This window comes from Siphateles boraxobius, unplaced genomic scaffold, assembly GCF_051911475.1.
Source record: "Siphateles boraxobius isolate OS27281-9 unplaced genomic scaffold, OSU_SipBor_1 50, whole genome shotgun sequence".
NCBI classification, from domain to species: domain Eukaryota; kingdom Metazoa; phylum Chordata; class Actinopteri; order Cypriniformes; family Leuciscidae; genus Siphateles; species Siphateles boraxobius.
In genome coordinates, this window is record NW_027509142.1 from 730,400 (window position 1) to 754,553 (window position 24,154).

General features: G+C 39.8%; 1 protein-coding gene across 1 annotated transcript in view; it reads right to left on the reverse strand.

The window, feature by feature from the left end:
* Positions 1–23,364, reverse strand: part of LOC143712687 (uncharacterized) — a 25,352-nt gene extending 1,988 nt beyond the window's left edge. The window contains exons 1-8 of the mRNA XM_077204632.1: positions 22,896–23,364; positions 22,234–22,367; positions 8,446–8,604; positions 8,223–8,285; positions 8,069–8,128; positions 5,505–5,549; positions 3,517–4,003; positions 1,921–2,124 (exon numbers count right to left, since the gene is read on the reverse strand). Coding sequence (XP_077060747.1) covers positions 1,921–2,124; positions 3,517–4,003; positions 5,505–5,549; positions 8,069–8,128; positions 8,223–8,285; positions 8,446–8,604; positions 22,234–22,367; positions 22,896–23,148 — 1,405 coding nt within the window. The 5' untranslated portion in view covers positions 23,149–23,364. The remainder of the gene's footprint in view (positions 1–1,920; positions 2,125–3,516; positions 4,004–5,504; positions 5,550–8,068; positions 8,129–8,222; positions 8,286–8,445; positions 8,605–22,233; positions 22,368–22,895) is intronic.
* Between the last annotated feature and the right edge of the window lie 790 nt (positions 23,365–24,154).

The following is a 24,154-nucleotide window of genomic DNA, read 5'->3' on the forward strand; positions in this document are numbered from 1 at the left end:
GAAGGTGAAGCACTGATACTTGGGCGGAGTGATTAGCGCAACAATTCTCAGGTGCTGTGAGCAAATCACACCGCCCCAAGTAGAAGTGCTTCGCCTTCTGAGAATATAGTTCCCAGTATGTATACGGTTAGATGATGGCTGTGTCTCACATGACCTTGTTATTTGTTCACAGTGACTATACAAATCACAACATATAAATAGGAAAATGTTGCCGTTATTTTGTCACTTATTGGGAGCAGTATGCTAGCTGGAGCCATTTACTTCCAGTCTTTGTGATAAGCTACGCTAGCAGTGGGTGCATCAGACAGCACGCATGGAGATGAAAAGGGTATCTGGGGGACACGGGGAATAAGCTAAAGTCCCAAAAAGTCGGTGTGTTCCTTTAAAGGGTAACTTAACCCGAAACCAACATTTTTTAGTTAATGATCTGTAAGAATGGGGCTTTATTAGTGCTGTTCATTGATTCGAGTAACATTTTTCGACATTTGGGTATAAAGTGTTTTAATTCTACAATATATGGTGTAAAAATGTCTGAGTGCTGCCCTCTTTAGGTTGAACAGTGGCTACTGCAGTTGAATTTTCCTATTGGTGGTTGCGGTGGTTCGTGACGTAAGGGGTGGTTGGTGACGTAAGCAGGTTCCAGCTCACCACGCCCTTGGTACGAGCTACCACGCCCTTGGCAGTATAAAAACCATCTTGTTTCGTCAAAACCACCGTAGCGAGCGAGTCAGGAGTTGGAATTATGAGTATTGAAAACGATCAGGATGAATTAACTGGACTTAACACTCTGGTCTTGTCATATTTCATAGCTATACCTTATCTCCCTACAACGTTTGTGTGCATCTTACGTCATCGCAAACGTGCACGGCGCATGACAGAAAACACTACGCAGGTCAATATATTGTGTTTTTTATTAATTTGGTGCTATTATGCATAGCTGAGTAAAACAACACGTTTACTGCGTGTGTGTTAGAGATGCGCGGATGGGCTATTATTTCATCCGCAACCGCATCACAAAACTCATCATCCGTCCGCCATCCATCCGCACCAACGTTTTTGACCAACTTTCCCGTCCGCCATCCATCCGCACCAACGTTTTTGACCAACTTTCCCGCCCGCCATCCATCCGCACCAACGTTTTTGACCAACTTTCCCGCCCGCCATCCGCTGATACAAGGCTCTGCTGATGACAGCCGTGAGACGAGAAAGCGCCCGCCACCCGCCCGAATTTAATTAAAATATTATTTTTCGTCACGTCACCCGCCCGATCCGCGGTTTATCCGCGGCTATAACCGCCAACTGCGCATCTCTAGTGTGTGTGTGTCGTGTCTTTCCGCTCCTTGTAAAAGGAGACCGTGGATTTCCAAATTTGTTTCCCTGATTGCACACACTACGCGCGAATACCCTGCAGGATCACTCTTGCTCGTATCCAAGGTAAATCATCAACACTATCATCCCTTACATGCGTTTTATTTAACTAAATACATCATAATCGGCTAAAACGCATGCGCAGGATACGTTTATTCCTGAACAAGTGCGCACCCGGGTCCGTGTTGCTTTCACACACACGCGAACCGCAGCACGGATTGGGAGCAACCAAACTCCAGGTAGTCTCAGGTTCGGTACCCCAGTGCGCACCCGGGTCCATATGACAGCGTTCACATTAGTGAACCCCTCAGAGTCTGACAACAGCTGTCAATTAATCTGACACTGCGGGTCTCAGGTGCACGCCCCCCCGCTCATCCCCGCCTTCAGTTCGTCCCCTCTATCTCCACTGGGCAATGCCTACTTTACCACCATTTTTCAAATACTGCCAGTGGGTGGAGTTAGGCTCTGAGCAGGGGATTAGTTACCCTTTAAGCATCTCATATTACTGACCGTTTCATGGAGAAAATAAAAACTAGAAGGGAATGCATTTACCTCGTAGGGCTTCTATTTTGTTTGGGTCGAGTTGCTGGATGCCCTTTGCGGGGTTGCCTGTGACCGCACTGCAGGACAGTGTGCTGATGGGGAAGAGAGCGTGAAGCACAGGCTCCACAGCCTTCTGCGGCTCCACCTCCTTAAACACCTTCTTGTACACGGACAATGGGATCCATACTTTCCGCAAGGCGCTCCCGATCATTACTGAGGAAAAAAGCCCATTCAATAATCAATTTCTTACATGATTGGCACTTAAACTAAAGTTATTGAAGTAAGATTTTACAATGTTTTTTCCATTTTTTTTTGTTTTTGATCAAATGCGAGTTTATGCAATAGTTTAGCAAACAATTTAATTCAGTGTTGTAGCAATGTTCAGGGAAGAAGGAGGCGGGAACCGGTGAACAATCAAACATACTTTATTTAAAATAAAACAAACCAAAATACCGCCAGCAGCCCCTTGCGGACGACTGCTGGCTACCGAAAATAAACAAAGAACTGCCAGCAGCCCCTCACGGACGACTGCTGGCTAAAATAAAATACAAAAACCAAACACAACATAAAACCAGGCCTGTTCCTCTCTAGATCATCAACGTTATCGCTCCTCCATGAGAGATGCGAGACCGGTGCGCTTCACAGGTGTTACTCATTAGCAATCGCACCACCGGCCTCGCGCCGTTCTCTCACGTCCATCGGCCGTCCTGTTCGCCACAACTGTGTTGTGCGACTTAAAAAAAGAGTTGTTGCCACAACTTTCTTTTATATTTTCTCAACATGGCAAGGTTATGTGCCCTTCAAGTAAAGTCGGAAATATCGTAATTACGAATTCTGAGCATGTGAATGATCGAGCGAAGTGATATTTACATGTCCAAAATGTAAACACGTTTTTATAGAATTTTTTTAATGTCTGTGCTACAAGTATTTTTGAATTTAATAATAAAATGGAACTGATACACCATTGCAATGTATCTGTTTGTTTTTTTCTCCTCTCAACAACTTACGTTGTGACTACTCAGGTGTATGTGCTGTATTATTTAAAAGTGCATATTTACTTAATATGCTCGTTTTATTGGCACAAATCTGTAAATGAATATAGGTGTTCATTACTTCCACCCACATTAACTTTGGGTTTCATCTATAATATAGATATCATATTATAGATCAGCCTATATATAGATTAGAGGAGGACTTTGGAGTGAATGGTGTTAATCAATCAACTTTCACAGTTAGCTTAACATTTAAGGTGCTTTTACACAAGCAGTTTAGTTCGAAACATTTAGTTCTAATTTTTTTTTTCTGATAATCCATTACACTTGGATATGTGTCAATATCGAAGAAAAGCCCGGTCAACTACTTGTTTAACTGCAAATTATCAGTCATTTATATCATTAAAGGTAAATCAATACTTTTGTTGAAAATGGATTTTTTTTTTAGCACAAGCCAACATGACTTCTAAGAACTTGGCCTTAAAATACATTTTTTTAAAGAGTATTGCCTTTTATCATCTCAAACAGTGTTATTTGTCATTGACTTCAATACCCTATCATGACACACTTCCAATCCAAGTAATCACATCATTCCGTCAAGTCCATATCCTACCTTTGTGGTCCTGCTGAAGTTGAAGTGTGGCCTCTTTATTGTTGGGCATCTTCTCCGATTTAACTTTCTCCTCATCCACCGGAGCCAAGCCTTTCTCTCTTTGCTGCTGATGCATTGGGTCTGTGTTGCACAAAGAGCTTTTCTTCACAATCTGTGGATCATTTGTTGTCTCATCTCCGAATGGCTTTAACTTGAGTAAAGCAGGATCAGGAGTTTGAGATTGGCGCAGGGATCCATTATTGCATCCCTGACGCCCACGTCCACGTCCCCTGCCTCTGCCCCTGCCTCTGCCTCTGCCTCTGCCTCGTCCCGCACCAGGAGGCTTGCCCGACTGAAGGCTGTTGTCGTCAGCTTGCTGGAGACCTGTCCTGTCCGGCCCACGCTTCCACGGAGGGATCCACGATGGGTTTGTCTGGACTGGTGAAGCAAGACGCTGGGCTAAAGAAGTGGACAGCTCTCCGTCTTCAACAGGTTGAGACGCCGGTCTCTGAGAGATGTGGGACACATTATCAGCTAAAACTAATGACAAAAACACTGTTGGTGAGTATCCCCAAAACAGTCCTTAGCAGGTTAACCAAGCAGGTTATTCAAACTCGGTCTGAATTTTGCCAATGTGGGAGGGAGGATGGAGACCTGATACATGCTCTATGGTCCTGCGATAAAATACAGGAATTTTTAAGAATTTATGTCCTAGGAGAACACATTTTCACATATTTTTTACGCTCTAATGTTGAGACGAGCGAACGGATCCAAATAAAGATTAAAATACACTACATGACTTCAGCACAGATTTTTGTCTTAAGTTTGTCGGAGTTGGCAAATTTGAGTAGTTTATGACACACGAGTCAAGGCTTGTACATCTTTCCCTGTGATTTCTTGTACTGCACATACAGAAACATTTATGATGCGCATTTAAATAAATCATTAACAACTAGTTGTTCAGTTAAGTTTCGTGCACACATAGAATTTTTGTATATACGGTTGTCAAAATTTCTGGGAGTTAATTCAGTTGTAGAATGTGGTTGTCACTCCCGTAAATAACTGAACTTGTGTGCACAGAAAAGGATTAAGCACTAAAACACAACTGAATTTATCTGCAGTGTGTATGTGGCCAAAATCTGTTCCGATTGTAAAAGCCGTGTAGTGTATTCCAGCTTTGAGTATTATGAAGGGGGACAGATTACTGCGAGAGACTGGTCATCAACAGGGTCGCCATCTTTCCTAGAATGAGTTACAGAACTGGGGAAGGTGGCAGCATATGAAAAATGTCATTAAGGTTACTTGAAAACATAGACATTTATAGGTGGAGGGGTAAATATTTGCCATGTATAGAGGATATGGTGTAACGGCCCTGATGAAAAGATTGTTTTTAAAATAAAATATGATTATTATTATCATCATTTATTGGATCTGTTCCAGCAACCCAGCATTTGTGACCGACACATGTGGCTTGATATAATACCTCAGTTGTCAAAACAAAACACTTTTACAGAAGTAAAAAGTGTGAATAGAAAAAACACAAAAAGGGCTTATTATTGTAATACTACTCCAAAGTAATACAAAACCAAAGCCTCAAAAGGAGAAACTGATCACAAATTATATTTTATGACTTGTGCCTGCACTGAGATCACCTTAACTCGAAAGAAATCAATTGTCCATTTTGTCTTCTAGTTTTAGTCAGCAACTTAAATCACCAGGCAGTTCTTAACCTATCACAACCACTATATTTGTTCTCTTTTAAAGACTAAATTATGGTATAGCTCTTGATCGCGGTGTCTAATTATCCCACTGTCCTGCAGAGTTTAGCTTTAATCTTAAACACACCTGAACCAGCTAATCAAGGTCTCCAGGACCACTAGAAACGAGCAGGAAATTGTGCAGGACTCAGAATTGATTTTGGTGAGACCAAGTGAAATTCCTCAACAGTTCTGTGCAGAAGAGTGACGCATCAACAACAATACATAGTAATAAATGGTTTACAGACAAACCTTTGAAGCCTTCTTCAGCCTTGCTGAGCTCCTTACATAAGACGGCTTTAAGAAAAGAGAAAGAGATCATCTATTTTCAAAAATCTCAGATAAAAGGTCTAAGTACAGGCATTCTGTCATTAAGTGCATCAGTAAAACAGATATATCATGGTCAGTTAGTCTCAGCACTCAAAAATCAGATGTTTTTCTGCTGGCTTAGTCATTGCACTGGAGTAGTTCAGATTTATTTTGCTCTTGTGAAACTTTTCGAATCTGGGGCAAAAATGTTAAATTTTTAGCATAATCTTTTTACACTAAAACGTGATTTATTTTGTTAAATATAAAGATTATCACAATACATATCATTTTTTTTAGTTTTAAGTAATTAAAAAACTTTTAAGGGTTCATATTGTTGCGGTAGCAGTTGTAAAACCCTATAACACAAAGGTCTTCAACCCTGCTCCTGGGGATCCACTGTCCTGCAAAGTTTATTCCCAACCTGCTTCATGTGTTTTCTCTGATCGGATCGTGACCAGACCAGGTGTAAATGCCCTCCGAAACGCTTTCCAATCCGATCGCTCAAACCACTACAGGAGGTGATCTGGACAAGTGTAAATGCATCTGGTTGTTGGAACCACATTTGTAAATTTTACCCCTCCCAAATGATAAAAAAATAAACTTGTGAGAGCGTGTTTTAGGCTATGTGACATGTTATAGTCAGATTTGACAGCACTACTGCAGATGAGAAGAGTAACTCTTTGGCAAGCCGCCGCAAATGAACCAAAGTCGCAGACGCTCAAAACACAATCATCTTCATTAAAGGGGTGATGAACTGAGAAATCAAATTTTGCTTGAGCTTTTGACGTACAGGAGGTCTTCATACTATAAGAATATCCTGTAAGTTTCAGAACTGAAAACTTCCTTGTTAGTCCAATAGTCCAAAGTTTTTATTGACACCAGGCTCAGCGAAAAACAGGTTTTTCAAAGTGGGGATCTATGATGTCAAAGAGGATAAAACCCCTCCTCTGAAAAAGAAGATCAACGCCTACTTCAACACGGCCTGTTTAGCCCCGCCCACCGACTCGCGCATTACATGCTATAACATAGGCCTACGATGAGGTAATTTTGCTAAACTGGATCGAGCTACCAAGCAATAAACATTTACGAAATATTGTGCAGTACCTGGTTGTGGAAGAAGACAGTTGCTGCATAAGCTTCCTTCGGATTCCAATATTAGGAATGCGTGGTTAAGCTTTATTAAATCAACAGAAAATCAGTCACAATTTCCAACACAGGCTCTGCAAACAGACTTTTACGACACGGCAAAGTCACAAACATGTAAGTAACCATGTTTATTTTAATGCCTGATCTGTGAGCAGTGATTTCTGATGTGTAATAATTCAAGTTCAGTATTATCTTTCTCTCAAAATCATTCAATACTGTTTATGCATCAGTGACTAAACGATCAACTTCACATCGTTTCTCTTAAGATGAAATAATATTAAAACTGTGATTAAGTTATAGAAAGAAAGCGACCAAAGAACGCTCCCTTTCCAATCGCCCAAGCTGTCAGTCAATCAATCACACAGCGCGCAAATCTCGTTATGAAATCAATGACGCTGTTACACTGCACAACGAAGCTCAACCTGTATTTACGTCGTGTTTGCATTGTTATTTGGTAAAAAAGCATTCGTGAGTGTGCAAAAACTGCGTTGCAATAATGAGATCTTTATTCACCCGATCACCAGACTGTATGTCATCTGCTCAGCTCATCACTGCAACCTTTCATGTGATGGAATAGATTTAAATATAATGCTTTAAACAATACATTTAAAGATTTGTTAATCTTCTCGATAGCTGTAATAGTAAAAACGTAGTAGTTTCCGAGAGTTTCACATGTAATACTAGCTATTTTATATGCAAACATGTCAGCCAATCACAGCAGTGGGCGTTTACACTGAAGTCTCACAGCAGACACGCCCTTTCAAACAGAGCGTTCAAATCAGAGGCTAAAATCAGGCTGGGAAAAATGCCTTTTATTTCTTAATTATGACAATGTTTGATGTAAAAATCATACTAACATTATAAGGCCACCCCAGGCAACATTATAAAATAATTAAATAATCCAGTTCATGACCCCTTTAAAAGTAGTGAGACTAAATGATCTTCCCAGTGCTGATGCCCCGCTCTCTCTCCTAATGCGGTCTTTGATTTTGAAATTAGCTGATGATAAATAAAATGCAGCTCATATCAGTAGTTTTGGTTGATGTGAAGCGCAGGAATTGAAGATCGGATTTATATTCATTTTGCGGAGACACATTTACGCGGCCAAGTGTAAATGGAACCGTATATAAAGAATCAGATCAGTATCCGATCAGAAAAAACGCATGAAGTGACCAGGTGTAAACAGACCCCTTTGATTAGGCTCGGACCTGAACTCTTCAGGACAGTGGGTGAGCAGCAGCAGGGTTCAAGACCTCTGGTCCAACATGCAGGCACTAACATAACCAACAGCATAAACTGGGCAAGTGGGCCCTTGGTCATTGTCAAGCCCTGGATCACTGACGTTAAAAGGTCTACAGCACCTCATTTGACATCTGTATGTCAATCTTCTGTTCAAGCCTCTGCACTGCTGCATGCAGGAACTGAAAGACAACAAACAGACGAGATGTATTAAAAAGACCTAGATTCTGCTCAGACATCTGAATGCGTTATAAAGTTGAAAACAGAAGCTCTTACCCTACAATAGTTCAAGACCTCAAGCAGTATATTTTGCTGATCCTCCCCGACAGCAGATTTGCTCTGGTTTAGAAAACAATGTGGATGTTAATGAAAAAGGAAACTGACCTTGATCTGTGTAACAATTTATTGGTGAATTGGGTAATTTATGCATAGAATGGGTACTTGTATGAACGCAAATAAGTAGTGTCAACATCAACACTTGATATGAGACTCAACAAACCTGTTCTGGTGCATTTGGAAATACTGGAGGCTCCATGGCAGCTAAAGGGCTGATTGCCATGTTCAGTCCAGACATCTCTGCAGGACCTCTGGCTGAATCACACGGAGGCACGGCTTGGTAAAATGTGTGCTCCTCAGAAGGGAGTCTTACATTCATGTCCTTTGGAAGAGAATGATCATTACTGGCATGACTATGAACAACATTTTTTATCTGACACTCCAAGGATCTTTACTCATCCTCATGTTGTCACTTTCTTCCATGAAATTTATTTAGTTACTGAAATCTTTGCAAAAAAAACAAAGTACATTGATGACCTTTCTCCCATAACTAAGACGAGATGATTATGAGATTACACCAATGTCATTGAACAATCACTGACTTTATCAACATGGAATATCATGGATTAAAAAAGATGAGGCTAAAATGTAGTTTTGTAAAAAATAAAAACTTTACCAAATTCTCTGTTTTTTGTCAAATAAAAAGCAATCTGGCAACCACGTGCACGCACTCGCTCTAGTAGGGATGTGCGAGACTAGTCGATTAAATGACACTGCTGCTGCTAGTTGACATGGAAATACTATCATCAATTAATATCAACAATTCCAAATTTCATTAATGTTTTATATTAAAGGGTTAGTTCTCCCATGGCATTTTGATTTAAAATTTGCTGAATGAAACATGCATGATGAATCGTTCACAATAAGATCTGTAACATTCAAAATAGATATTTGGTGAATTTCCATTTCATACAGACTTTAAGCACCTCCTTTCACTACCCATTTGTTGAAAGGCAAAGATTTTTTTTATTGTTGCTTATTCTTATTTTTAAGCTCTATTTTGCACCTTTGTAGAAAGTGTCTTTTGTCATACAGTATTGTTTTCTCCTAGTGTGTAACAAAGCTCAGGCAGAATTTTATTATACCTTTAAACAGTTTTTGGATCTGCTAGAATTGAGGCTTTCATAATGATCAACGCTGTGACCAAGTTTTTTAAATGGTTTCTCTGTCTTTATCATGACCTTATCACCATGACGATAACCTTACTCTGTGGGTCAGGAGACATGTCCTCTATACAATAACCTAATCTGATGTATTGAAGCATCACCTGTGGGGTGTCTTCACTTGAGACATTTGATGTGAAAAGACGAGAGGTCAGGGAGAAAACTCCTGCTGATAACAACTGTGTTCTGCTCTTCATCTGTCGACCAGGGGCCTGTTTCAATAAGGAGGTTCAACCAACTCTGAGTTAAAACTTGAACTCTGAGTTGACTTACCCTGAGATGGGAAACTCTGAGTTTTCGGTTTCAGAATGGCTGAATTGAGCTAGTTCAATTAACTCCGAGTAGGTTGACTGAGTTAAGCATGTGCCCCACGACTATGAAAAGCCATGATCAATGGAGCTCCGAAATTACGATTCACCATGGCAACAGCACCCGACAAAAAGACATGAACATGTTCCGAGTCAATACACAAGTACACTCACCTAAAGGATTATTAGGAACACCATACTAATACTGTGTTTGACCCCCTTTCGCCTTCAGAACTGCCTTAATTCTACGTGGCTTTGATTCAACAAGGTGCTGAAAGCATTCTTTAGAAATGTTGGCCCATATTGATAGGATAGCATCTTGCAGTTGATGGAGATTTGTGGGATGCACATCCAGGGCACGAAGCTCCCGTTCCATCACATCCCAAAGATGCTCTATTGGGTTGAGATCTGGTGACTGTGGGGGCCATTTCAGTACAGTGAACTCATTGTCATGTTCAAGAAACCAATTCGAAATGATTCAAGCTTTGTGACATGGTGCATTATCCTGCTAGAAGTAGCCATCAGAGGATGGGTACATGGTGCCCATAAAGGGATAGACATGGTCAGAAACAATGCTCAGGTAGGCCGTGGCATTTAAACGATGCCCAATTGGCACTAAGGGGCCTAAAGTGTGCCAAGAAAACATCCCCTTTACCATTACACCATCACCACCAGTCTGCACAGTGGTAACAAGGCATGATGGATCCATGTTCTCATTCTGTTTACGACAACAGAAATCGAGACTCATCAGATTAGGCAACATTTTTCCAGTCTTCAACTGTCCAATTTTGGTGAGCTCTTGCAAATTGTAGCCTCTTTTTCCTATTTGTAGTGGAGATGAGTGGTCCCCGGTGGGGTCTTCTGCTGTTGTAGCCCATCCGCCTCAAGGTTGTGCGTGTTGTGGCTTCACAAATGCTTTGCTGCATACCTCGGTTGTAACAAGTGGTTATTTCAGTGAAAGTTGCTCTTCCATCAGCTTGAATCAGTCGGCCCATTCTCCTCTGACCTCTAGCATCAACAAGGCATTTTCGCCCACAGGACTGCCGCATACTGGATGTTTTTCCCTTTTCACGACATTCTTTGTAAACCCTAGAAATGGTTGTGAGTGAAAATCCCAGTAACTGAGCAGATTGTGAAATACTCAGAATGGCCCGTCTGGCACCAACAACCATGCCACGTTCACAATTGCTTAAATCAACTTTCTTTCCCATTCTGACATTCAGTTTGGAGTTCAGGAGATTGTCTTGACCAGGACCACACCCCTAAATGCATTGAAGCAACTGCCATTTGATTGGTTGATTAGATAATTGCATTAATGAGAAATTGAACAGGTGTTCCTAATAATCCTTTAGGTGAGTGTATAATTCTTCACTGTTATGAACTAAAACTAAAGCAACTAAAAATGACCAATACATTCATAATTCAATCAGTTAAATCTTTAAGCATAAAAGGTTGATGGCTGTAGGCTACATGACTTTACAAACATTTGACATATTAAATAAACATAATTCAGTGTCTATTTCAATGTGCAGCAGCTGTTTCCACATAGTATAATGCTCTTTTCACATAATTAAATGTTCTCTAATCCAACCTGTTACTTTTTTTAAATTAGGCAAATGAAATTAACATTTGACTTCTACTGGGCCAACAGCAAGAAGGCATAGGTTGGACCTGCACTGTCACTGATAGATGAAGAGGAGGTACACAATATTGGAAGAATATTAAAATCCAACAGGAAAAAGAATAACTTTTGCTTTTGTATTTGTAGGAAATAAAGATTAACAAATAAATTATGAATAATTTGTGTGTATTTAACAACTGTGGTGATTAAGGCATATCTCAGACTATCCTTTCATTCCATACAGTAATCTGTTTCATTTTCGGAAGGTGGGATGATGGGAATATGCATGTCATCAATGCATCCAATCACATTGGAAATCCTAAAGGAAAATCTAATTATTTGGTTACTTTCAGAAGTCACAGCAAGATGTTATCAAATGAACGTCATTTATCAGAACAGCCTCATTTAAACTGTTTTCTCCACCACTGTCCTGCAATCCTGTGAAACTTCTCTTTGATGGATCTCATGAGTTTGTGTCCAGGAAACAACACAAAAACTCTCAAAAAATGCGTGAGAGCGAGGCACTTTTTCCTTCCCGCTCTGATACAGCAGCTTTACTAATGTGCTTCTCTCCGATGTTATATACACTAACCTAAAGGATTATTAGGAACACCTCTTCAATTTCTCAATGCAATTATCTAATCAACCAATCACATGGCAGTTGCTTCAATGCATTTAGGGGTGTGGTCCTGGTCAAGCCAATCTCCTGAACTCCAAATTGAATGTCAGAATGGGAAAGATGATTTAAGCAATTTTGAACGTGGCATGGTTGTTGGTGCCAGACGGGCCGGTCTGAGTATTTGTCAATCTGCTCAGTTACTGGGATTTTCACGCACAACCATTTCTAGTTTACAAAGAATGGTGCGAAAAAGGAAAAACATCCAGTATGCAGCAGTCCTGTGGGCGAAAATGCCTTGTTGATGCTAGAGGTCAGAGGAGCATGGGCCGACTGATTCAAGCTGATAGAAGAGCAACTTTGACTGCTGCACACCTCGGTTGCAACGAGTGGTTATTTCAAAGCATTTGTGAAGCCACAACACGCACAACCTTGAGGCGGATGGGCTACAACAGCAGAAGACCCCACCGGCTACCACTCATCTCCACTACAAATAGGAAAAAGAGGCTACAATTCGCAAGAGCTCACCAAAATTGGACAGTTGAAGACTGGAAAAATGTTGCCTGGTCTGATGAGTCTCGATTTCTGTTGAGACATTCAGATGGTAGAGTCAGAATTTGGCGTTTAAACAGAATGAGAACATGGATCCATCATGCCTTGTTACCACTGTGCAGGCTGGTGATGCTGGTGTAATGGTGTGGGGGATGTTTTCTTGGCACACTTTAGGCCCCTTAGTGCCAATTGGGCATCGTTTAAATGCCACGGCCTACCTGAGCATTGTTTCTGACCATGTCCATCCCTTTATGGCCACCATGTACCCATTCTCTGATGGCTACTTCCAGCAGGATAATGCACCATGTCACAAAGCTTGAATCATTTCAAATTGGTTTCTTGAACATGACAATGAGTTCACTGTACTAAAATGGCCCCCACAGTAGTGTTAATTTCGTTAACGAAAACTAAACGAAAATATTTTCGTCAACGCACATTTTTCACCGAACGAAAATTAGACGAGACGAGACTAAAATCCCCACTAATAAACAATAACTGGGAGTAAATCATAAATAATTTTCGTAGACGAATAAAGACGAGACGAAAATGCAGTTCGGTAAATAAAAGACTGGGCTAAAATCTATGGACATTTTAGTTCACGAACAAAGGCGAGACGAAAATTACATATTATTATATGATATGTTTTTGTCAAATCCTGTCTCCTCCTCCGCCTCCTCCTCGTCAGCTCTTCCGCCACACACCCACTTTCAAACCTGGAGCGGGCGGGCCGGGCACAGATTAGCCTACACAACACATGGAGCAGGCAGGAGCTGGATTCACGGCGAGGCGGCGACAGGTTAAAAGTAAAACATGCTTTGCACGGGGCTCGGGAGAAAGAGGAGACGTGATATATGGACACATTTTCGCTTCATTGAAGTGGAGAACAAAACCAAATGCTTGATTTTAGTCGAAGGGAAGGAATGTGGCCACATGGTAGCTGGAAAAAACACAACAAACCTGAAGAGACACGTCGCAGTTCCCCACAAAGACATTGTGGTAAATTAACAGAAAGATTGTTGGTGGTTGTTTATAATCTAACATTCCTTAAATTGTGTTTTTATCAAAAAGATGAGAAAATGTTGAAATGTGAAATAATTTTAGGAAATGTTAAATATTATCTGCTGACAAAAAAGTAAAAGGTTAAAATGATGTCCTGACTAAAACTAGACTAAAATGTTGACAGTTTTTGTTGGCTAAAACTAAACGAATAAAATTATGTTTTCTTGGACTAAAATAAAGACTAAAATGCTCGACTTATAGTCGACCAAAACTAGACTAAATAAAAATGGGATGATGTCGACTAAATGTGATAAAAACTAACAAGCGATGCTGAAACTGGACTAAAACTGAAACTAAATTTAAAAATGGCTGGTAAAATTAACACTACCCCACAGTCATCAGATCTCAACCCAATAGAGCATCTTTAGGGTGTGGTGGAATGGGAGCTTCGTGCCCTGGATGTGCATCTCACAAATCTCCATCAACTGCAAAATGCTATCCTATCAATATGGGTTAACATTTCTAAAGAATGCTTTCAGGACCTTGTTGAATCAATGCCACGTAGAATTAAGGCAGTTCTGAAGGCGAAAGGGGGTCAAACACAGTATTACAGGGTTCCCACTCTTTTCTTGAAATGATTTTCCAGGACTTTTCCAGGACATTTTCAAGACTTTTTCAGCTGCTACAGTGCGAATCAAGTTATCACAACTAAGGCTGGGCGATATACCGATATAATCATATCGAGATATATTTTGAAACAAATGTGATATTGTACCTATACCGTTATTTCTGTATTATAGTTGTGCAAAGATTGTTGTCTTTCACATTGCCACCTGCTTTCCTCTACTTGCAATGACACACTACTAAAACAGAAGTTATTCTCTACTTTAGTTCATTATGTTAAAAATCCAGCAGATGTAGGCTACGACACTGAAAAAAAAAGGAAATCGTTTTGGTGGGAGCGGAATATATCGCGCTGACAGGGGATCACTGGACTTCAGTTAGCAATCACATTTACCTTGGTGTTACGGCAAATACCGGTAATAATAAAAGTTCTTTTGAACTTTAACATCACTAATGCTGATTATTCATTGATTCATTTGAATTTAAATATGCAAAAATTATGTATGCGATTAATTTAGATTAATTAATCAGAGTATGTAATTAATTAGATTACATTTTTTAATCGCTTGACAGCCCTAATTTTTATTAAACTTAATGAGTGTATAAATCAGCAGCAAAGAGTAATTCTTGAAAAAAACCTGCACAGTAATTTTATAAAAACTAAACATGTTAATAAAAACAAATTACTATTAGTACTCTTTTAAAATTCAATCATGCAATCATACATTTCACAATTTTATATTTATATATTAATGTCAAGAATTCAGAAGTGTATATATTTATATAGCCTACACTACACAGAAATAATATACAATTAAATTATACTTATTTTAAATGTATTGTGCAGGATAGGTATAAAAAAAATATATAGGCTTTTAATAATCTTTCAGTGCGCAAGACCATGAACGCTTCAAAACAGAGCGCACAAAGCGCGTATGCGCATCGCGGGTGCAGAATGATGTGCTCAAAGCAACATGGAGTCACGGTGTGCAGCGCTGCGCTGCACAAGTATGCATTTAAAAGTTAACGGCACAAAGCGAAGAAATGTTGAGCGCACAAATCCTAGTGTATATCTGTCCAACAGTTTATTGTTCATTTGTTTCTTCACAGTTTTAAATTCCAGTTATTGTGCGTTTGATGCCGATTCATAGTCCTTGTGCTAACAGGCACGGTAACGAGTCGTTTAAAAACAGCAACAAACATAATATACAAATACACAAAATAAAGTAATTTTATGCAAATCCACAGCCTTTTATCTACAGATCAAGCACTATAATGTGAATATATCATATTGGAGAGAGTTTTACCGTGCATCCTGCTGTAACCGGACGAGGCGCGCGCTGTTTGAATACTGAATGGAGAATGATTGACAGCCGCAGAGGAGGGAACAAACGAGTTTCCGTAAACTTTAATTTAATGATGTAAATAGACTTCTGTCCCTCACATTAAGCTATGGAATGGCTTCAGATGACTTTGTGAAATTATAATAAGACCCTCTCAGTCTCAGACCCAAGTCACCCAAACTGAAGTGAAAAAAGCGTGAGGCGCCGAAAAGCGCGCTGTTTGCATCCCTGCGTTTTATTCTCCCGCAATTCGCACACACAGAGTGAGTGCATTACCGGCCGCGCCCGCACTCGGCCATCAAATCTAGTGCCGCGCCGCACTCTATTGCGTTGGGAGTGCGTACGTCTCTAGATCAAGGGCCCGGCCCGAGGATAGTGTCGGGAAATATCGGCCCGCGGGTCGGGTCAAGTTCGGGCTCGGGCAGAGAATCTAAGCTCTAGTTCACGCTAAGAAACCGAGAGTTGTCATCCAGTCTCTTTGGTAGAGAGAGACGAGGAAAACACACAAGCATGCAAATGGAAATTATTGCGACCGGAAAGATTATCGAGCTCATTTTTTTATCATGCGATTAATTGATTTATTGACTATCGCGACAGGCCTACACACATAGTTCGAATTACAGGGGGTACTGGGGGGTACTATACCCCCCAATGAAGACCAAGTACCTCCCAAAGGGACAGAAATATCAGTTTTGGGGGGGGTCAGAATTTTTCTGATATTGTGAAAAAATATAATTCGAGTTACAATAGGCTACAAGTCAACTCCTATTTTCACTGTAGGAACATTTTAATGTAAAGCGATTTCAGACACCCCTATTGTGGACCGTACCATTTTTAACCACCGTGGCTAGAAGCAACGGAGATAGAGAACGGTTTGCTGCTGACGTGCATGGATAAATGTAAGTTGCTAGCTGACGTCTAGCTTGTTGATTTTATAACCTTCATTTATTAACGTGCTTTGTTCTTTCATTGCTCATGTCACGTCTTCATACATTGAATAACCGGCTACTTACCTGCTACTTACCCATTGAGGCTATTTAAGTGGACCTTATTTACCAAGGTTAGGTAGCAAGATAATTCTCAATTTAAATCAAGCTTTACATTGTGGTGAGGTAAAATCAGGGGCGGATCTACAAACAACATTGTTAGTGTATTAGAGGCGTGGGCGCGATCGAACTGTGTGTGTGTGTGTGTGTGTGAGAAAAAGAGAGAGAGAGGCGCGGGCGCGATCGAACTGTGTGTGTGTGTGTGTGTATGTATGTGTGTGTGTGTGTGTGAGAGAGAGAGAGAGAGAGAGAGAGAGAGAGAGAGAGAAAGAGAGGTGCGGGCGCGATCGAACTGTGTGTGTGTGTGTGTGTGAGAGAGAGAGAGAGAGAGAGAGAGAGAGAGAGAGAGAAAGAGAGGTGCGGGCGCGATCGAACTGTGTGTGTGTGTGTGTGTGAGAGAGAGAGAGAGAGAGAGAGAGAGAGAGAGAGAGAGAGAAAGAGAGGTGCGGGCGCGATCGAACTGTGTGTGTGTGTGTGTGTGAGAGAGAGAGAGAGAGAGAGAGAGAGAGAGAGAGAGAGAGAGAGAAAGAGAGGCGCGGGCGCGATCGAACTGTGTGTGTGTTTGTCCTATGACTAAATCTGTTCATATTTCCTCAAAACTCACTAGAAGACATCATTTGAGGGGTCTTTTTTTTTTTTAAATCTCCTGGGGTGCAAACCCCCAAGAATTGCTTTTTCACAAAGTACAATTTAATTATAGACTACATAGACTGTTGATAGTGATTACACAGAGAAAGGGTCCACAATTCACAAATTAAGACCCTCACCATCCAAAAACCCAGCTACATCTCTGATTTGACTCCCACTCCGTGTAGTGTAGAGAACAAAACACATTCAATGAAAACCGTAGCATTTTAAATTATGAATAATGTCCATGGCCCCCTTCCTGAAACCTCATGCCACCCCTTTACCACCCCAGGTGGTAGTATGGTTTTTCATAGTATGCTCCTTAATCACATTAAAGATTGTGTTGATTTGACACTGACTACCATAGACTACAATGGAAAATTGGTTTCTGTTTATACAGTATATGAGAGGGTTGGGTCTTACCTCCAGGTCTTATGAAATCTAAAAATAAACCAAATCAATATTTCATGAAATAGGCAATAGGCTTCTTGAAAAGGTATTACTTTTACTAGTAATTAGAATGGTATTTCAGTGCACTTAACTTCTAACTTATGGGAGTTGATCAAAACAGTTCTTTTCTGGATATAAAATAACAATGAGATATTCTGTAGCCTACTGATTATCAGTTTGTCGCATGTTTAGACCTTGTATGTGTGTTGCACAACACATGTTGCACTTGGCGATCACGGTGGGGATTAATATGGTAGTGGACCATGATGGTCATATAAGAAGTGAAGGGGCAGTACCCCCCAATTATGGTGGGGTATTTCGCACTCTGCCTACACACACACACAGTTTACCTTTTTAAGCCCAACTTCAGCGAATGGGGAACATTCAGGCAGAGGGCAGGAGGAGAGGGACGGGAATGTTACGTTGTAGGTTCGGTAGACTCGTTATTCTCCGCTTTTCTACAATGATTAGCTGAAAGTGCTTCACCACGCTGCTGCATCGTGTTGTCACATGTCCGTAGTTTACAGGGGCAAGTCCTACATACTGAGATGTCAAATTGCGTACTTGCTACGCAAAATGCATACATATTGGCAGGTTTGTGTCACGTGGGGCGCTGTGCTGGCTACATGCAGAAATGAAAGCAGACAAGCGCTTCAGCCCAATATTACCCTTTGAAGGCAGCTGAAAACAGACATTCATGCGTAAAATGTTTAACCCGTTTGCGTTCATCCACAAGGAGGGAAAATTATTTTCCAGGACAACACAAAAGTCTCCAGGACATTTTACTTTTTTTCCCATTTTCCATGTGTTTTCCAGGACTGGAAAATTGGTCTTTCATTTTCCAGGTTTTCCAGGGTTTCCAGGACGCGTGGGAACCCTGTATTAGTATGGTGTTCCTAATAATCCTTTAGGTGAGTGTAGAAAAATGTGCAATGAATGAATGTACTGCAGTGCAAAAATGCTTTTCTTACTTAGCATTTTTGTCTTGTTGTTTCCAGTCAAAATATCTAAAGATTATTAAATCAAAATGCATTTACTAAAAGAAAAACTCTGGGTTTATATAAGACAACCTGCTCCCGATCAGGTTAGGTTCACAGAGTAAGTAACCATGGTAAACTGACTCGCAGTATAAGTTACCCCTCTTTCAGAAACGGGCTTGACTAACTCTGCTTTCTCGGTTTGACATACCTCCATTCTGAAATGGAAAACCCAGAGTTTGCCTCATTTCAGGGTTAACATACTCAGATTTCACTTAACCTCCTTTCTGAAACAGGCCCCTGTGCTTTGTCTGTTGACTTGTTTTCGTTTTTTCTTTTTCTGCCTTTCCATCTCTCCCTCTTCGGCAAGTTTCTGTTGCCAAGCATTTGAGATTTGTGTGGAATTTCTCCGTTGTAGTCATAAAACACACACACACACACTCTCTCTATTGCTTTCCTACTCTGTGTCCATTAGGGCTGGGATGGTTACCGCAATACCGCGATCACGTGACTCCAACCGCGGGTCTGAGCTCGTCACCGCCATCACCGCAAAAAAACAAAAACATTGACCTGCACATGTGTGCACGTTGTGTCTAATGACATGGATTATGTCTAATGATTTTGTGTCTTACATGGATTCAAGGTTTTCTAAACAAAACTTAAAGGGGGTCGCACACCGGACGAGAAGCGCAGTGCCGCGTCGCGCAGCGCCATGTCTTTAAAATTCGAACACATTATTCTCTATGAGTGTACACACACCGGCGGTGCCATTCGGCGTCTGTCCGCGGCGCCCAGCTTCGGCTCAGGACCTTGTTCAAAACCCTGCCGCGCCACAGAGCGCCATTTACATAGTTTTATATTAAATTTACATTTATTTGTCACAAATCGTCATTATTTTATATACTGACTTCACCCTGTGCTGCAATATACATTTAGTTTTACATTCATTTACAGAAATCAGCTGCTTGAATGAAAATTGCTGATGTTATCGTATTTCATATTTAACGGCTCTGATTTTCAGGTGATATTCTCAATTCATTCAGTTAACGGATGCTCTGAAGTGAAGTGTGCAGACGGCAGACTTAGCAACGGTTGTATTTAATTATACAGTACAATCATAACATAGTACAGACATTATCTTAATTCCATAATGTCCTTAAACATAACAATATTTCCGGCCACCCCTTTTATCATCAAAAGATGGAGCAAATCCGACCTTTCGCGAGTTAAGGAGCGCAATGTTCCATGACAAATAATAACACTCCATTCGTATTAGAGATGCGCGGATGGGCTATTATTATTTAATTCGCAACCGCATCACAAAACTCATCATCTGTCCGCCATCCACCCGCACCAACATTTTTTGATCAATTTTCGAAACCGCATCCGCGGCGCTGACTGTTTTAAGGTCTATGAGCAGTGCGAGGCGCTGCTGCCGCGAGGCTAGAAAGCTCTTGGCTGTTCTAGAAAGAACACTGATCCAATGCAGCAAAAGATATTTAAAGGCTAAAGTCCCTAGTATATTGGCTATGTTGTATCCCCAGAATATCAGCAGTGAACTCCGTCTCCGATCGGCGCACAGGGATAAATATAAATAATAGCCTAACGTACATCGGCAAACCTGACCTTACCTGACTAGGCTACTGTACCCTAAAATTTTATCATTTCGTTTTGAATTTTGTTTAAAAGTAGACATTTAGGCTTAGCCTACGCCGAGTTTCGGTTCATTTAACGAGTCGATCTCCAGTTCACGCGCAAGAGATCGCACCCACGCTTCCACGTCCTCTTGATTATATGTCTGCTATATTTGCTTCTTATTTATTAATTCCAGGCAATTAGTTAATGAAACAGTGATTCAAATTAAGGTACAATTTATACAAAACGAAATTTAATTTAAAGAAAGGCTTTCTACCCAACAAAACTTAATAAAGTGGTCAAAATCGTGTCTGACCCATCTTATGATCCTATCTTACTCATGCTGTTCACTTTTCACATAATCGACATAGATTAAATAAAAAATAACACTATATTATATAAACATAAATATGGAGTATAATATTTGTAATTAAGACATGTTGCAAAAGGTGTTCATCTTTCATTTCCGATGTGAACATCATAATGTATATTCTCCTGAAAATTATTAATTCAATGCGAATGTATCTGAGAATATTCTTGAATAAGGAAATCTATTCAGTGATTGGTTCATGCCAAATTACTGCTTGATGAAAATGTGACTTTCAAATTGTGCTCGTTTTTTTCGGATGTAGGTGACAATATTTAACAAAGTCAAAAACGACTTCTGGTGCGTGCACGAAAGTCTGGCCTGGGGGGGGGGGGGGGGGGGGGGGGGGGGTTGGTGTATTTAAAGCGGTTTACCGCCATACCGCAGGAAAATCTTGCTTTTCAAACGCGGTTAGAGAAAATCCATACCGACCCAGCCCTAATGTCCATGTTTGTTACTCTCTTCTGCCCTCTGCTGGAAAGGCCTACATCTATATCTGTCTGTCTGTTTTTGTGTCTGTTTTGGGGCCCCCAGAAGCTTTTTTCCCCATTGTTCAAACATTATTCAGGGTGTCTACAGATATAAACAAGTTAAATTTAAGACTTTTTAAGACCTTTTTAATGCCACTTTGAAAATTTAAGACCAAATCTGTGATGGAAATACACATTATATTACATACGTATATGTAATATTTAACCTAATTTAATATTAACTACTTGTTTATTGAACTAAAATCAATGTAACATTTACAATTGTGAGAATATTCAGCAAAATAGCTCCTGTCAAGTTATGTTACTTAACTATATCATATGTTATAAATAAAAAAAAATTCAACATTTTGAATTTTTACCTCAGTATGTTTCTTCTGTGAGTTTATTATGTGTGCTGTTATGCTCATTAGTTTTGATTTCTCACTATAAAATCTGAACAGCGCTGTTCAGGCTGGAGGTCATGGTGCAAAGGACCCTAGGTTGAAATCACTCCGAGCCATCCCTTTAATTACTCGCCCTCATGTCGTTCAAAACCCATATAAGACCTTCGTTCATCTTCGGAACACAAATGAAGATATTTTGCACACAAAAAATAATCTCTTCATAACATTAAGGTTGAACCATTGTAGTCACATGGACTATTTTAACGATCTCTTCACTACCTTTCTTGGCCTTGAAAGTTGCAGTGACGTAGCTGCCTATGGCTGGTTCTTAAACCTCTCGGATTTCATCAAAAATAACTTAATTAAATTTGTGTTCCAAAGATGAACGAACGTCTCACGGGGTTGGAACATAAATAATGACAGAATTTAAATTTTTGGGTGACCTAACCTTTTCAAAACTACAGAAAAAAGACTGCTGTTTTTGGGACATCAAAGTCCCAAAAAGACATTTAGGGAGTGAATGCAAAAGCATCATATAATCATCATATAACTACTATCTCCTATTTATTTTATTTTTTTCAATCACCATGTCCCCTCAGGGGCTCCATAGAATCTGAATGACCCATAAATTATGACAATTTCATCACTATTCCTAAGAATGTAATGATATGAGCATCTGGCTTAGTTATTTTTCATTTATTAACTGCTTAATTTTTCATGAAAGAGAGAAGGAGGGCTGATCACAATACCCCGTGTGCGGCACTACAGTCATGACTCTGTTTTGGGCTCTGCTCATCCAGAAAGGTTTGTCGGCTCTCATGGTGTCCTTTTAAACTCCTCATGCAAGACTGTTTCTTAGGGGGTTCAGAATCCTCCTGGTTTTCTGAGACAGAAAGTGAGGAAAATATAGAACTGACCAAAATTTGTCCATATACAGACATTTAATGTTACTCTGCATTAGATAGGAGATAAACCAAATGACATTTAGCCTAGGCTATATAAAAAAAAAACATAGTTTGAGCAAAACATTTAAAAAAAAATTGTTGGGTTCTAAGTGAACAATGATTGATAAAACAATCTAGTGTTGTATAGTAACGTTAAGTGTGACACTTTGTGGTTGTTAAAAAATAGTGTTTGACATAGTTAATGTGATGAACTAGCTAAAAGTTACACATTTGAATTTGAGGATAAGTTAACTGACTTCATACATCTAACGTTAACGTTAGCCTAACTAAACAAATCACCAGAACACTACTGCAAAATGGCTCAAAAAAGTTAAGCTATAAAAGTATAAAGTAATAGTTTTCTTTAAAACCTTGTATTATAATGTCTTTAGATTTGATAGGTAACTTTAGGCAGACAGTGAGATAAAATATTTTAAAGATTCAGATGTAGGTCAAACAAGCCAAACCTCGCTTTCGGATGTTTCTTCTGCTCCAGGTAGAAGCTCTGGATGAGCACGAGAGTTCATCATAATCATCATCATCATCATCATTTGAGTTATCGGACTCGACAGGAGCGAATATACTCAGATCCATCTCAGTTTCTGGAACTTCTTCTTCCAGCTTGACAACGATAAATTGATTTGTTCCGTCCTCATCGTTATTTGAGCAACTTTGAGGGCGCGAGTCAGCGCCAGAATGAAGCCTAACGTTAGCCTTCATTTCAGTCACCACGCGAACAACTATCAAGAATTAAAGTCTTGTTTGATCCTCACCAAAGAATTAGCAGATTGATTTGAAGTTTAAGAGAGGCTCACATTCATTCGGACTGCAGCTGTCGCTTTTCAGTAGCTGATTTTGTTTGTGTGTGTGTAACGTTAGCCTACAAGATTTCTGTTGGGATTGGCGGATGGATCTTCAAATAGTAAAACTGATACTGACGTAAATACTCGAGGATATTTCCAAATAACCTAATTTAATGGTAACGATACATGCTGTTTATTTCAAAGGGGTGTTTTTAATAATTGTTTAGCATGAAATGAGTGCATATCACAATTGGTGAAATGAAAATAATGAACTGTGTCTACGAGTAGTTGTGCAGGATAGGAACTATTTCCCCTTCCGCTGAGCACACATTCACGAGCAGCATTGAGTTTGTCAGATATGAAGTCATTTATCTTTTCTTCACTAAATAATGACCCAGTTAATTTTGTCGTTTACTACAATAGGTTTTCTATGGAAGCGGGTAAAAGGTAAAAAAAAAAAAATAGCCTAATTGCGACTTTTTTCACATTTGACTTTCTTTCTTGCATTTCTGAAGTTATATCTTTAATTTGTCTCGCAATTCTGAGAAGAAAGTGAGATTTATGAGATATAAACTTGCAACTGTACAAAAATATTATTATTATTATTATTACAATATTATAAATTTTATACCGTAGCTTCCATTGTTGTTTGTGATTTTTAACAAATAATTTTATTTAAAATCATTCAATAATTGACCATGTGTGTAATTGTTGTTATTAATGATATGGAATATGAGAATTTGAACTTAAACTCTTATGACTTGGCGTAGTAGACCAACACTGAATCAAGCATCAACCAAATTATCATTGAATCAATCTTGAAATTTAACATTGATTCTCATCAGGTTTGCACCCTGAAATAATGTTATTTCAAAGATGAAAAGTAGATCAAGATGGACATAAAATTAATATTTGTTCAACTT